At 38.7% G+C, this 16,163-nt stretch overlaps 1 protein-coding gene across 1 annotated transcript in view; it reads left to right on the forward strand.

The window, feature by feature from the left end:
* The window catches only part of myo15aa (myosin XVAa), an 88,758-nt gene that overhangs the window by 39,741 nt on the left and 32,854 nt on the right, over window positions 1–16,163 (forward strand). The window contains exons 32-40 of the mRNA XM_057860825.1: window positions 1,852–1,967; window positions 6,331–6,425; window positions 7,011–7,146; window positions 9,342–9,704; window positions 9,907–9,971; window positions 10,114–10,239; window positions 10,331–10,382; window positions 14,186–14,330; window positions 16,000–16,093. Coding sequence (XP_057716808.1) covers window positions 1,852–1,967; window positions 6,331–6,425; window positions 7,011–7,146; window positions 9,342–9,704; window positions 9,907–9,971; window positions 10,114–10,239; window positions 10,331–10,382; window positions 14,186–14,330; window positions 16,000–16,093 — 1,192 coding nt within the window. The remainder of the gene's footprint in view (window positions 1–1,851; window positions 1,968–6,330; window positions 6,426–7,010; window positions 7,147–9,341; window positions 9,705–9,906; window positions 9,972–10,113; window positions 10,240–10,330; window positions 10,383–14,185; window positions 14,331–15,999; window positions 16,094–16,163) is intronic.

The following is a 16,163-nucleotide window of genomic DNA, read 5'->3' on the forward strand; positions in this document are numbered from 1 at the left end:
GTGTCCTCTAGGTTGTTTTCCAGTCGGTCGTCTTCCGCCGGCCCCCCGGCCCGGCCGTTCGTTGCCGTTGAATCGGGTTGCAGGTCTTACCAAATGCGCTACGCTAGTTTTATTGCTTTAAAATGGATTATCAGCTTTGTGATTTGGGAGCTAAATTGAAACAGAACCCAGAGATCTCTTATCTCTTGTAAAAACAATAACGTAAAAGACGTACAAATATGTCTTTGGGACACTGAAATAATCAAAAATAGAACGTATTTATACGTTTTGGGGAGCAAATGAGTTAAGGATTAAGTGTAGGTTTCGGGCAGTGGAATTGATTAATGGAATTACAATGTATTCTTATGGGAAAACCCTGCTTGACATACGACCATTTCGACTTACAGATGAGGTCCTGGAACGAATTAGCTTCGCATGTAGAGGTACCACTGTTTCAGGTGCGTACCGCCACCTAGTGTATAAGAGTGTGCAGCACCCATCTGAAACCGCGCTGCTGTCACTGTTGGTTTTTATTGGTCATTATCTTATTCACCTGCCTAATCTTGCTTGTACTCATGTTGCTGCCTTTGGTGCTCAATAGTTTGTAAAATAGCAGGGTTCGAAGGAGGACAGGCATATGGTGGTTGCAACCACAATGGGCAGATGTGGCCGACTTATTCAACAAAATAAAATAAAAAAGGAAACAATTGACAAGCGAAACTATTCAAACCTTCCGTCTTAGGAGATCAAGGCCACGCCGTGGAATGCCTCAACAGTCTCTCACACCCCCTAGTTCCTGTGACTCCTCTCCGTTTTATGGGAAAGTGCCTTGATTGCAATTGCCTCATCAGATTTTACCTGATGAGGCATTTACCGGCAGGTGTGGTGGTGGCCGCCCAGGGGTGTCGCCATCCATGGTGCTGACCCCTTTGGCGAGCCCTGTTGGCACTGGGACGCCACAAGTTGCATGGGGCTTATGGATTGGGCCAGAAGCATGAAAACCAAACTATAAATTCACAATGAAAAAACAAACAAACCAAAGTAACGTGTAATGCAGGCGACAATCTGTAAAGTAGTGGAGTTAGAAGTATAGATATGTAAAATGACGTAAAAAGTACCACTTCATATTTGTACTCAGGTAAAGTACAGATTAGGGCTGCAGCTATCGATTGTTTTAATGGTCGATTAATCGACGAACTAGTTTGTTCGAATAATCGGGTAATCGGATAAGGAACATGAAAAATTGAAATACCTTAGCTGAGCTTCAAACGGTATAAAATAAATAAATATATAAATAAATAGGGATCGATGTACAACAAAAGAACAATAGCTAACTCACATAGCAAAAGTCCGCTAGCTTAAAAGGTATAAAACACTACTGTTTTTTTGTTTTTTTTTTAACAATGCTCTTAACAAATGGTTCAGACACATATTCCCACAAAAAAACGGCTAAATATACCAATAAACTAAATTACGAATGCATTAAAAAAAAACATGAGCTCAAACAAAAACTTGGCTTACAGTATGTTGGTCTTAACATGGAGCAACTGGATTCGGCCATGTAAAATGAGGCACACTGGAGGGCAGTGTATCCACGCAAACCAATAAAACTGAATGCAAATCAAAATAAACCATTACAACGCCACTTAAATTAAATGAATACGGGTACTCGAAGCAGCAAAATTTAATTCGAATCTTTTTTTCTAATCGAATACTCGAATTAATCGATTAGTCGTTGCAGCACTAGTACAGATACACAAAAATGTACTTAAGTACTGTAACGAAGTAGTTTTACTTAATTACATTCCACCACTGTCTATAAACTCTTTTAACTTTTTTCCCTACACACAAATGTCTTTTGTTCCCTTCTAGAACATTATTAGGAAGCGGATTCGATTCAGATGACGAACCTCCTCCTTCCCTGCCTATGAGCCCTAGCTGCAGACCAGCCTACAGCCTGTCTGACTCTGACGGTTACCATAGTCATGGTGCACACACACACACACACACACATTGATTGATTCATGTTTTATTGGACTTTGATTATTTTGGTTCCTTTCAGACCTAATATGTTTGCTTTAATCTTTAGCTTTCAGTGACTTTCTCAGAGGTGACGCATAAATTGTGAAGTCAAATAGGGCAATTTGAATGCTTTGATTCCAATTATGCATGTATTTCTTTTTATGCTTGCTTTTACGCTTTTGACATTTTGAGATTGACCACATAATAATATGCTATTTCATAGTTCAATCTAAAGCATCAAAATCATCAGATAAAGTTAAAGACGTTCTGGAGTAGGAGTGGGAACCTCTTGGTACCTCACGATACGATACGATTTGCGATACAAAGCTCACGATAACGATGATCTGATGATATGGCGATACAAAGATTATTGAACATTGGTCAGGAAATCATTCTAAGGTATTCTACAAGGCAAGGCAAGGCAAATTTATTTATATAGCACAATTCAACACAAGGCAAACAACTAATAAACAGAAAAAGAAGCTTCTGCTGTGAATTAGAATGAGTTTATAACTAGTAAACATCCAATCCATTTGAACTGAGAGGGTGGCAGCGAATGAACGAATGCATCCCTCCCACTTCAAATGGATTGAAAGTTTATGGCCGTCAGTGGCAGCCAATGTCAGGCAATGAGATAATTTTGGGCCATTTAACGTGATTTACAGTACCTGTTGATTTTCAGTCACTTCCTGTTGATTTGGGGGTATTTTATGGGTCACTTTCTGTTTATTTTGAGTTACAGAACAGAACGTGACCTGTTTATTTTGAGTTACAGAACAGGAAGTGACCTGGGAATCACCCAAATGAATAGGCAGTAGGGTTGGGCATCGAGCATCGATGGGAACCGGTTCTAACACTCCGATGCTCCCGGAATCGTTCAAATTTTTAAATTTCGATTCCTTGTTTTGATGCCCTGAATGCCGAGTGGGAAAAAAATTGCTCTAGTTTAAGGACTGATATTTATATACACGTTATAATTAGCCCTGTGAGAAGATAATTAAAAAAAAAAAAAAAACGTCGAAAAGTTAAGATTTTAATATAAACTGTGCAATTTTTTGGACCCTTCATTTTTTTATCTTGACCTTGCCTGGTAAAAGAATTGGAATCGGTAATCGTTCCGAACCGGAATCGAAACGTGGAATCGGATTTGGAACCGGAATCGTTCAATTTCAAACGATGCCCAACCCTAATAGGCAGTGACTCAAACTCAATAGGAAATGACCTGTAAATGCCCTAAAATGAACAGCAAGTGACCTGTAAATGCCCCGAAAATGGACCGAATGACTGTAAATGCTCTGGTTTTGAATGAACGAACGTTTCCCAGTCTAAATGGATTGGGCGTTGAGCACCGTCAATGGCAGCCTTAGAGTTAACTGAGACACTAATATGGTGGAAGATTTTGGTAGCAACTTGATGGTTCCTTTTTTTGTTTTTGTTTGTTTTTTAAATATTGTCACCTTTTTAAAACTATCTCCATTCTTGACAGGAGCATATCGATAACCTTTTGGGATACAAAATATCACGATATATCACCATTTCAATATTTTGTCACACCCCTATTCTGGAGAGCGCAGACTTTCACCAAGGTGGAAAGGATGTGGTTTGATGATTTAACGAACTGATGAAGAATTTTATTTATTAAGTATTAATTTCACAAAGGAATATTTACAATAGAATTGCAAAACTGTGGGGTGTCAAAACTAGTGTTGCACCGGTACTATTTTTGCTATCGGCCGATGCCGTTACTATACCGACATCAGATTAAATTTTTTTTTTTTTTTTAAATTCCCTTTTAATTGGAGATGTGACCAAAACTTTGGCACCAAAAACATTTGGCCGAAAATAGCTAAAATTGCACATTTTGGGTCTTCGGTTACAAAACCCGAAAGTTTACCACCGTAAAATGTGAAGAACCTTAGTCCTCTTGTGATGACGTAATCAAAACATGGCGAGAAGCAACACGCTGGCTACTACTGGCTAACAGTCAACATGTCCGCGGTTTTGAAGTATTTCGCCTAGCTGGCTCTCGATTGATTCATCTTGTTGCACAAGAAAAAATGTAGTCTTTTTTAAGAAGTAGAAGAGATAATAACATATTTGTAAAGAGCTTTACTAGTTTCGGCGAGAACGGAATAGTTTTTTGTTGTTGTTTTGAACTACAGTTTCACACAAACGTACATCGAGATCTCATTTAGCCTAGCTTTTGAAGGCGTGAGACCCATTTTTCGAGTGTCCCAAAGAAAGCGCATTTATCAAGGTTTCATCGGCAGTGATGTGTGTATCTACGTCCACCGAACAGAATGCTCTGACGACGCCAGCGCTCACAGCTGCTGGGAACGCACCTTCTCATGGGGTTTCAGAATCGGCACCTTTCAAACTAAATTTCTCGAGCCTCCAGGGATGTTGAACCAATGCAAGCCAAAGGGCATCAAACGGAAAGTGATTTAAAAAAAAAAAAAAAAAAAAGAATTAAACAACGAATGTTTCAGCCTTTCTTTTTTCGGCCAGGTGTTTCCAATATTTGTTTTTCAGTTTCAGTGAAGAATTTTTCTTTCGGTAAATCCCTAATTTTAATACTATACTGCATACTCGCTTGAATGTGAAGTCATCATGGCTTGGTCAGACATGGCTTAGCACATTAGCTGCCATTGACGGCTCTAGATGCTACTAGTGATGAACTAATTGAAATTCACAGCAGAGGATGATTGGATGCTACACGATTGGACATCTATCATCGTTCTGAGAAAGGCGACAAGCGCTCCTTTTCTTTTTATTTTATTATATTTAAACAGAGGCGTGTGTAGCTGGCGGCTATCTTGGGTAGGTCAGGCAGTGTTTGCAAACTAAATCGCGAAGGATACATATTGCTCAGGATCAGTGCATTTTTTCTTAGCAGTCGCTGGTAATTATGACATAATTTTGGTACCAATATTGATACTAGTATCAGTGCAACACTAGCAGGGGTGAAAGTGGCTAGAATTTCTTGCAGGAACTCCCTGACATAATCGTCGGTGGGGAGCCAGATTTTCTTTCTTTTATTTTTTTTAATTTTCCAAACATCCTAAAACCACCGAAATGCAAAAACTGCTTTTGGCACAGTTATACATTTAACACACAATAAAACACAACAGGTTTTACACATGCATTAGACTACTCCATTACACTGAAACAAGGCATAAATGAGAAACTGATTTTCATTCAAAAATTATTTTTTCATTGATTAGCAAAATTCCATCTACAACAGTCTAATTTTTATTTTCCCTCATTTCCTCAGATCTGAATGCAAACCCTCAATTTTAACTAAGAACATAGGATGTACATTAAAATTGACGATAATGTAAACATTGAGGGTTTTTTGGGGGGATAATAATGATATAAGTAACATACATTAACAAAAATAATACAATGACTTATAATTATGCGCAGTGGAATGGAATATATTTTGAAGATAATCCAAACATTGACTTTTTAATTTTTTTTTAATTTTAGGAAATAACTAAGTAGCCTAACATAAATGAACAAAAATAAGTTAGGAGTGCACTTTAACAAGGAAGATGTTCTAAACCTCCCAATCAGAGCAATTAAAAATAAAATAAAATAAAGCTCTTCAACTCTTTCCTTTTTCTTTAGGATCTGATCAGTTTTCCGTTGCATTGCCCATTATTATCGCATTAATTCAAAAAGTTGTTTTTTTTCCCTCTCTATTTGTCGTTCCAAAAAATGTGCATTTGAACCAGTCAGAGCTAACTATCCATGCTGATCACATGTCAGCCAATTGAGTCCAAGGTAGTTCGCTGCACGTTTGTGCACATCGATGCGATTTGTCAGACTCAGATACTGAGACAGAGACCCTGGGAAGAACTATGTGGAATAAATGACTAAATATCGGTGGAAATGGATTAGGCTTTACAAGCACTTTATTAGGCTTGTTCTCAACACTTGTGTATGTAAATCTTACGTAAGTAGATTGTTCTTCTTGGAGATGCGTGTGTGACAGCCGAACAGGTTTTTTTTTTAGATGGGGTTTTGACAGTATGCGTCGTATTTTCGCGATCAAGACACCGTTCCGCCCCCCGAATTTCGTATCAGAACCGCGTTCAGGACCATTCCGGCCCACTTTCACCCCTGAACACCAGTCAGAACATTATTGCTTTTTGATTGACTATGTCAATAAGGTGTTTTTAAAGCAAAGTTTTGAATTCTGAGGTTCAGGGCTTCACCCTTTATGTGTGGAGTTTGCATGTTCGATGCAGTAGTGGTCGTAAAGGTGTGCCTAAGTGAGTTTATCACAGTGGGATGAAGCTTTCTGTTTTTCTGCTTTATTTGCAGTTGACTCTGATGCATTCAGTGATGGTCAGACCCAGAGAGGAATGGACCGCTACCTGGACAGCCTTTTTGACCCGGTGCTGACAGACAGCGGCATGGTCATTATTCTCATTTAGTGCACTAAGGTTTTATTGAGAATTCTGCATGAAAAAATGTTATGCTCACTTTAAATCAAGGGTTTGATGAGTATACATTTAAGAAGTATAATGTCATTGTATTTTCCTGTTGTCCCTAAAAATCTGGATGGTGGTAAATATGCAGTGCAGTTACAATACAAATTAGTTTTTTTTTTTTTTTTTTTTTTTATTGCAGAGGTATAAAAAAATAATTACATTTTTATTGCTGTTGTTTTTTTCCAAAGAGGGAATCCATCAATCAGTTATTCAATGGATTGTTTCATGAGAAAGAGATGTTTTTTGTGTGAAATTATTACATTGTATTGGCGGCACAGCACAAATCAGGGAAGAGGAAATTTGGACAGAGGTTTTGCACTTTTGTTTTTATGTTACTTTTGTTCAATATTTATTTTTAAACCTATATAGATCAAGTGATTATTGTTTATTATTATAAAACTTAAAGCTTTACACTTAAAAAAAAAAATAAAGACCTGGGGTCCACATATGTGTGTTAATGTTTGATGACGTGTAACTTCTCCTTTTCTTTGCCTGTCCATTATTTGTCAGGACATGGAAAAGCCTGGAAATTTGGCAGCAAGAATTAAGGGAGGCCGAGGTGTTGGCATTTCAGGGGGAGGACAAGGAGACCGGGAGAGTAATCCTATCCCAAGTAGGTCGTATCCACCAGGAATACACCCTGGAGGTAAAAGTTTGGAAAAATTACCAATACTTACAGTGGTGTTTTTTTCAGTGTATTGCTACTGTAACTGGCAAACCAATGATTTATGATTTTTTTTTTTTTAAATTCTGGACATATATATCTTCTCTTTACTTAATTTTACAACCCTTTTTTCATTCTGAATTCAAAATGTTCCAAACATTCACAAGATGCAGGTTTGAATTTGATTTTGCTGTGCCAAAAAAAGCCCCATATATGCAAAAAAGGCATAAAGTTTCTAATTTTGAAAATGCTACTTTTCCTACAGTTTTCCTCCAATTCATATTTTAATTCATATAAGTAATTATAAATTTCACAAAATCAATTTTCAATAAAGTTATCAGCCAGTATTTGGGGAAAAAAATGGGCGGTTGCTCCAATATTTGACAAAAACTCCCCCTACATATTTCAAAGGCCCCATATATGTATTTCTAATGGCGCATTCAACTCCCACAAAAAAACTTTCCATCCACTCCTATTGATTTTGATATCCAGACCTGCAAAAAATCTACAGTGGTGGACATAAAAAAAGGAAAAAATTTAACCAGAAGTGACCCTGAAATGCCCTAAAATTGCCAGAAAAAGACCCAAAATCAACAGGTCTTTCAAGTCTTTCAAAATGTACAAGAAGTGACTCCTCAGTACCCTAGAATTAACAAGGAAGTAAACCAAAATCAAATAATCTCCTACCATTGACAACCAATTCATTGTAAGTGGGAGCACTGTGAACACTCATCATTTAGTGCCATTGACGCCGCTAGACGTCCAATCTATTTTGACTGATAGGGCACATTCCCCAACTCCTAGTCAAAATGGATAGGACGTCTAGTGCCGTCAGTGGCTGCCAATGAGATAACATGTAAGTGAAATGCCCCTAAATAAATAGGATTTGAGCAAAGCTTCCCCATGCAATTTCTCCAAAATTTGGCTTTTTGAGTTCAACTTTACAATGCTACGTAAGTACATGATCTGTACAGTACAGAATGCTACAAAATTTACAAAATTCTACAATATGTACAAAACGTACATATATGTACATGTACATGTAAGCAGCAAATTTTCATGTGGAACCTCGGGATTGAAGTGAATTAGAATATAGCCCAGTAGTCAGTCTGAAAAGGATCCAACTGTACGCTCCATTAGGTTTAACGGTTGTAATGGGCACTGAGTCGCCTCATGGTTAATGCATTACAACTATTCAGTGTAAGCACACATGGCTTACCTGATCTCCTTCACTCTCATTCTTTCTTGGGCTAAATCATTTTGTTGCAGCCACTCTCTGTGTGAGTGACTGTGTGTGTTTCATTTCTGCCATATAGTTTTCTAAAACTACTGTATTTCCTTTTTTTTCCCTACCACGTGATTATTGTCAGTTTCCCATTCTATTACTGTTATGGACAATGCGAAGGTAACGTACAGTATATCATAAAATTGCACCGATATCGCTAGATACAAGTATCGGTATCGGTACTGATGCAGCACTAAAATGAAAGCATCAGTATCGGAGAGTACTCAGAAATAAAGTACAAAATGTACTCTTCGTATGTACAATATGTAGTGTAGTTTCCAACCACCGGTCGCCCTACCAAAGATGGCTGCTAGCAACGCACACCACCATGAAGAAAGCAGCACATTTTGCCCTTCCCAGGATGATAATAGACATCCAATCGTGTGGCGTCATATCATCCTTCTGCTCTGAATTTATATGAGTTTATCACTAGTAGACATCCAATCCCTTCAAGTGGATTGGACGTCTATATCTGTCAATGACAACCAATGAGTTAAGCAGTGCCTGCCCAGGCAATGCTGACAGTTACTTTACATTCAAGTGACTATGCAATAATTTTAATATTAAAAGAAATAAATAAAGATTTTTTTTTTTTTTTTTAAATCATAGTATCGGTACAGTGTTGGTATCAGTATCAGGAGACAAAAATGGTATAGGTGCAACACTATTGGTCATCATTGTTTTTGTACTGTATACAAAGTATGAGTCATGCGCTTTATTTGTAACACTTTAATTTAGAATGTGTTAAATAAGTCTGTTGGAAAAAGAACTATTTTTGCTGCTTTGTCACTGTTGCCATAAAATATGTATTTTCCTTTCCAAAATGACCACACCAGTTACATTCAATTTAAGACATTCTGTAATACATATATGTTCCTTGCTGCTCCTCAAGCTGTACCAGTCCTCCCAGTAGCAGGAGGAATGATGCCACCTATCCCTGCTATGCCCATTCCTTCTCACCACCATCATCATGAACACCACCACCAACAGCAGCGACAACAGCAGCCACAACAATACCACCAGTACAGTCGTCCCACAAACCCATCTCATCAAGCGACTTCGTCCACTGCCACACATGTAACGCCCAGTCAGTCATCCACTCATGCCCCATCTGAAGCCCCTTCCAAGGCTTCCTCTGTGGACCCCGGTCCAGTGAGTGCGATTGATGTAGCATCACATGGCACCAGTGTTCTAGGTTTGGGCTTGCCCCCACTTCCGCCCGTGCCTGTAATTCCAGGCTTGCCTGTTTTGACAGGTGCGTCAGCTCCAATAATGGAGTGTTCTTCAGCATGTGTGGCCTTAGGGCATGTTGAAGAAAGTTTCGTTAGAAGTATTTATATAGAGAGTGATGTAAAACCCCTCTGCGATTAGATCTAATGCTTGCTGTGTTTTCAAAGCAGTTTTTTGCTCAGTTTATTGCCTATTTACGGGAAGTATTGAATTTGGATGTTTTTCAGGTACAGAACAGACAGTACTGACTCAACAACAGCAAGCTATTATCAACCAGCAAGCCATCATTCTGGTACAGTAAATATAATTGAAATGAACATACGTACATGGTTGTCTATACAATGTACTGCCTTCTGCAATTCGCACCATCTTTCTCATCAAATCTTCATCAGACCATCTCCAGTAACTTCAGAATTCCACTGCGTTTTTTACAGGCCCAGCAAATGACCATGCAGGCCATTGCACTCCAGCAGCAGATGATGTCCTCCTTCCCTCCATCTCAGTCGCCACCACTACATTATTACATGCATTCACCGCAACACTCTCGCACACCCAGTCCAGTAAGTAGGCACAAACCCATATATTACTTTGCTGTCCTGCAAGCATGCATTACTAACAAATGCCAACCAACTTACTTTTTAATCTCTGCAGACTAGAGAGCGAGAGGTTTCACCTTCCAGGTCCACCCCTCGGCACAAAATGAGTATGTCTCTGACATGCTTTGCACACTTTTTAAGATCTTTTCAGAGATGATCAATCAAATTCAGAAGTCTAGACTTGGCTCAGCCAGTAAAGGACATCGACACAATTGACCTGAAGCCTCTATATCAGTACTTTTCAAATAGTGGGGCGCGCAAAGCGTTGCTGGAGGGGCCACATGTGACCTCACGGAATATACCATTTTTGCCGTACTAGAATAAGGTGTAATTTCACACCCACTCAGTAGGTGGCAGTTGCACTCTCATTTTCAGAGTGTGTGTAGTATTTTTGCATTAAACAAGAGCACACAGCAAAGAGCTGTCAGGACGTGGGGGCAAGGTGGACTCAAATGCAGGGAACACAAAAGACAAGGCAGGGTGTCGGGTAGTGATGTAACGAGGTCTTCGAAGCGTGTGTCGAGTAATGAAGGTTTCCGCGAAGCGCGTACTGAGGCTCGTTTCATTTAGGGGAGGTTCCAAAAACGATAACATAACATACCACGTGATTGCTTCAGGGATTGCTTTAGATTTTGCCGTGCGGTTTGACAGCTCGCTACAGTACACGACCACCTCGGGCTGGATTCAAAATGTGTGCGTTTGAAGGAAAGTTGCGATCAGGCGAGAGTTTGGATAGTGAAAGGTTTAGGAGTGAGGAGAGAAGGATTAATACAATTGCTGATGGGATGGAGCCAGCAAAAAGAGGACTTTACCTTCACCCTGATGCACCCCCACCAAGTACGTCAATGGTCAAGTTACACTAGCACTTTTACTGTCCTCTCCCTGATTACCCTCATGCCAATATCAGAAAAAGCATTGCACGACTTGCCATATTATGATAATGCCATTGGGGAATAATTTTCATTATAATAATAATTTTCACACGCACACACTCCATGCGTTTTTTTACAGTGTTCCCTCACTACTTTGCTGCTCAACTTTCGCACAGTCAGTGCATGGCAGAATTTTAAATTTTGTTAAAAATATTGTTTTATAAGAAAAAAAAAGTTCTATAGACATATTTATGAACACTTTATTTTCATCTATGTATTAATATACACTTACACAGACCTCAACACACGTATCATATGAAAGAATGTACATTCTGTATTATTCATACTTTATTTTATGTATGTTATTCATATTATTAATATTGTATTTACATTTCAAACTATTCCTTAATGTTCTAATGATAACATATGCATTTATATGGTTTTATATACATTTACTGATATTATATAGACACACACAAAAATCTACGTTACAAATGGGGTGGGGGCGTTACAATACTTAACTTTTTTTCACTTTACGCAGTCGGTTACAGTCCCTATTAACAGTGATAAGTGAAGGACAACTGTAAGTACATCTGGGATAATCTATGTACATAGAGGATTTGGTCAGCAATACTTTCTAAATTAATTCCTCCCTAACAGACACAGACACACACAAAAAAAATGGATGAATCACACGTGGTTGAGACAACTGACAGTGATCATACACTTAACAAGTAGGTGGTACCGGTCTTACATGAAGCTTCGAGAAATTACCATAATTTCCCGAATATAAGGTGCACCCGTGTATAATGCGCACCCCAAATTTACTTGTAAAATCTAGGGGAAATTATTGTACCCGTTTATAACGCACACCCTAATTTTAGCACCAATAAATAGAAGAATACAAGAAAACAGAGCTCGTGTACAGATATAGAAATGTCATTTTACTGACTGGTGAAACACAGCACAAGCATAGCACATTGGTAGTTCAAAACATTACCATAAACTGACAATATTTACGGTAATAATATGATTTGACAACTTCTCCAACTTACCAGAATGTAGGAGAAAACAAAACAGATGTGACTTTTCTTTTAAAGGCTGCTGTATAACTTGCTCGTTTCATCATGATGAATAAATGTTTCTTCCATGGATTGATACGGTACAATAAAAGTGGGGACTGAAGTCGGAAAACGGAAAAAGCGCATCGCTGTGGACTGTAACAAGAGGAATTATTGTTATTTGGGTTTGAGTTTCCCGAGGGACAGATATAGTTGACGGACACAGGAACTCTGTGTTGTGTTACGTTTGTTATGGTCCGAGTTGCCGAGTTGCAATAAACGTTGACTCAAATGAGTTCAAGAAACTAAATTCTGTGCTTTATGAAGAGTGAAAAAAGCAGAATTTAACACAGACGAAATCATTCGACCAATCACTGTGGTATTACCGAAACAAGTTTTACCGAAACAAAATGGTGACGTCATGTACCGTAATGGTTGGCAACGGATCGCGGCATACGTTTTCTTCAACACAACATGGCCGTGTCAATAAAAAAAAAATCTGTCTTTAGATGTATATATAATATATATATTTCTGTCTCCATCCATGTACCCGTGTAAAATGCGCACCCATTATTTTACAAGTTGATTTGGGGGGAAAAAATTGTGCGTTATATTCGAGAAATTACGGTAACCCTTTTCACGAACCAATTGGCTCAGATGGTTCAATGCCTCACGAGGCTTCATCTTACTATCATTAGTGTCGGGGAACTTAAAAATACTTTAATAATAGATAACCAAAATACAAAGTTCAAACAAAAGATCAAGGGATCAAACAAAAGATATAAAAAATTACTTGGGAATACGGACACATGAAGGATTGGACGTAAGAATAGACAAGGAATCGACAATGACGCAACAAGAACAGACAGCACATGAGGAACTTAAATACACACATGGGGTAACGAGATAATGAGGCACAGGTGGGTGACACAAGATAAAGCGGATTGGTCAACACACAAGGAGCAAGCCACAACAGGTGAAATCAATGGGTTATCACAATGACCAGAAACACTAGGGCACAAACTAAACAAACCTCAACTCAAGGCATTACAAGAGCACTATATATGAAGTCTCCCGAAACCTAAATTTGCAAAATGCACGTACAGTAGCGTCTGGCTTTTAAATACAGACGGAGATGAGGAAAGACGTTTACTGTGTCCAAAAATGGTGGAAGCGGACAGCATGAAGCGAAATCTATGAAGACGTCACTTAGATGTTAGACTCCAATCACATTGATAAGCAGCTTAAAAAACTTTTTCAGCTAAAACGTGCCGAATACTGCCAACAATCATCCTACTTTGTGAGTGATACATCATTAAACTAACGAGCACTGTTAGCATCATACAATGTGGCATACCAAGTTGCTCAATGCATAAAAATCCCAAAAAACATACCATAGTAGAGGAGCTGATACTGCCTGCAGCATTAGACATGGTTTCGGTCATGCTGGACGATACAAGTGCTGTAAAAATAAAAACTGTTTCTCTGTCCAATGACACTCATTTTTGTTTGGCATATTGCGCTCTGACTTAATGTCGCTAATCAATTTAAATTTATTATCATTTATTGATTTTATTAAATTTTATTTTTCAGTATCAAATAGTCAAAAAATGTGCCTTCAGTGTTTTTTTTTTTTTTTTTAATCATTGTTATTCAGGCAAATTGATGCGCTTTAAGTCTGTTCTGTTACAAACAATAACAATGTTAGTAAAGTATTGCTTTATTGCAAGTTGATCTATATTTTTTTTCTTTAATGTTAACAAGGAAACAATGTTATGCAGAGGTGTGCATATAATAATTCTAATTGAGAGAAATAATTGAGAAGCACTGCATTGATTTCCTTCACGATGCAGTTTAACAGTACAGCAGTTTTAATTTGTTTATTAGTCAGTTTCATAATAAAAAAAACATTCAGAAAATTTCAGATGTAAACAAACAAACCAATTTAATTCTTTCTTTTCAATAATTGAATTTCAGGTCCAACAAGCGACCACTCTCCTGAAGACGTGGTCCGTGCCAGTGTGAGTAACACCGAGCGCATGGAGCCTAGCCATGATATCAAAGACATCATTAAACAGCACCAGCCTCCTGGCATGAGTCCCACCGGACCTTCAATCAGACGGTAACGTACATGCCGACATTGATACAGTGTGGCAAATAATTATTTAGTCAACCACCAATTGTGCAAGTTCTCCTACTTGAAAAGATTAGAGAGGCCTGTAATTGTCAACATGGGTAAACCTCAATCATGAGAGATAGAATGTGGGAAAAAAAACAGAAAATTACATTGTTTGATTTTTAAAGAATTTATTTCCCAATTAGAGTGGAAAATAAGTATTTGGTCACCTATAAACAAGCAACATTTCTGGCTGTCAAAGAGGTCTAACTTCTTATAACGAGGTCTAACGAGGCTCCACTCGTTAATGACACCTGTTTTAACTCATTATCGGTATAAAAGACACCTGTCCACAATCTCAGTCAGTCACACTCCAAACTCCACTATGGCCAAGACCAAAGAGCTGTTAAGGGACACCAGAGACAAAATTGTAGACCTGCACCAGGCTGGGAAGACTGAATCTGCAATAGGTAAAACGCTTGGTGTAAAGAAATCAGCTGTGGGAGCGATTATTAGAAAATGGAAGACTGATAATCTCCCTCGATCTGGGGCGCCATGCAAGGTCTCACCCCGTGCTGTCAAAATGATAACAAGAACGGTAAGCAAAAATCCAGAACCACACGGAGGAACCTAGTGAATGACCTACAGAGAGCTGCGACCACAGTAACAAAGGCTACTTTCAGTAACACAATGCGCCGCCAGGGACTCAAATCCTGCAATGTCAGACGTGTCCCCCTGCTGAAGAAAGTACACGTCCAGGCCCGTCTGCGGTTCGCTAAAGAGCATTTGAATGATCCAGAAGAGGACTGGGAGAATGTGTTATGGTCAGATGAAACCAAAATAGAACTTTTTGGTAGAAACACAGGTTCTCGTGTTTGGAGGAGAAAGAATACTGAATTGCATGCGAAGAACACCATACCCACTGTGAACCATGGGGGTGGAAATATCGTGCTTTGGGGCTGTTTTTCTGCAAAGGGACCAGGACGACTGATCTGTGTAAAAGAAAGAATGAATGGGGCCATGTATCGAGAGATTTTGAGTGAAAATCTCCTTCCATCAGCAAGGGCATTGAATATGAGACGTGGCTGGGTCTTTCAGCATGACAATGATCCCATACACACAGCCAGGGCAACAAAGGAATGGCTTCGTAAGAAGCATTTCAAGGTCCTGGAGTGGCCCAGCCGGTCTCCAGATCTCAACCCCATAGAAAATCTGTGGAGGGAGTTGAAAGTCCGTGTTGCCCAACGACAGCCCCAAAACATCACTGCTCTAGAGGAGATCTGCATGGATGAATGGGCCAAAATACCAGCAACAGTGTGTGAAAAGCTTGTAAAGAGTTTCAGAAAACGTTTGGCCTCCGTTATTGCCAACAAAGGATACATAAAAAAGTATTGAGATGAACTTTTGGTATTGACCAAATACTTATTTTCCATCATGATTTGCAAATAAATTATTTAAAAATCAAACAATGTGATTTTCTGTTTTTTTTTCCACATTCTGTCTCTCATGGTTGAGGTTTACCCATGTTGATAATTACAGGCCTTTTTAATATTTTCAAGTGGGAGAACTTGCACAATTAGTTGTTGACTAAATACTTATTGCCCCACTGTATATCCAGTTCACATGAATGAAATTACTCAAATTATCACCATGTTATCTGGCTAAATGTGTTCAGCAAAGATGAGGGAAAGATATTTCGAAAGAAGCCAGACCCCCATGAAGAGGCCATGGAGATCCTGAAAGACCAAATGGCTAATCCACCTCAACCAGTACATTACACATGCACACAATCACTATATTCACACTATATTAAAGTACATTCACTGACCTTTTTTTGTG

The sequence above is a fragment of the Corythoichthys intestinalis genome, chromosome 16, assembly GCF_030265065.1.
Source record: "Corythoichthys intestinalis isolate RoL2023-P3 chromosome 16, ASM3026506v1, whole genome shotgun sequence".
Taxonomy (NCBI): domain Eukaryota; kingdom Metazoa; phylum Chordata; class Actinopteri; order Syngnathiformes; family Syngnathidae; genus Corythoichthys; species Corythoichthys intestinalis.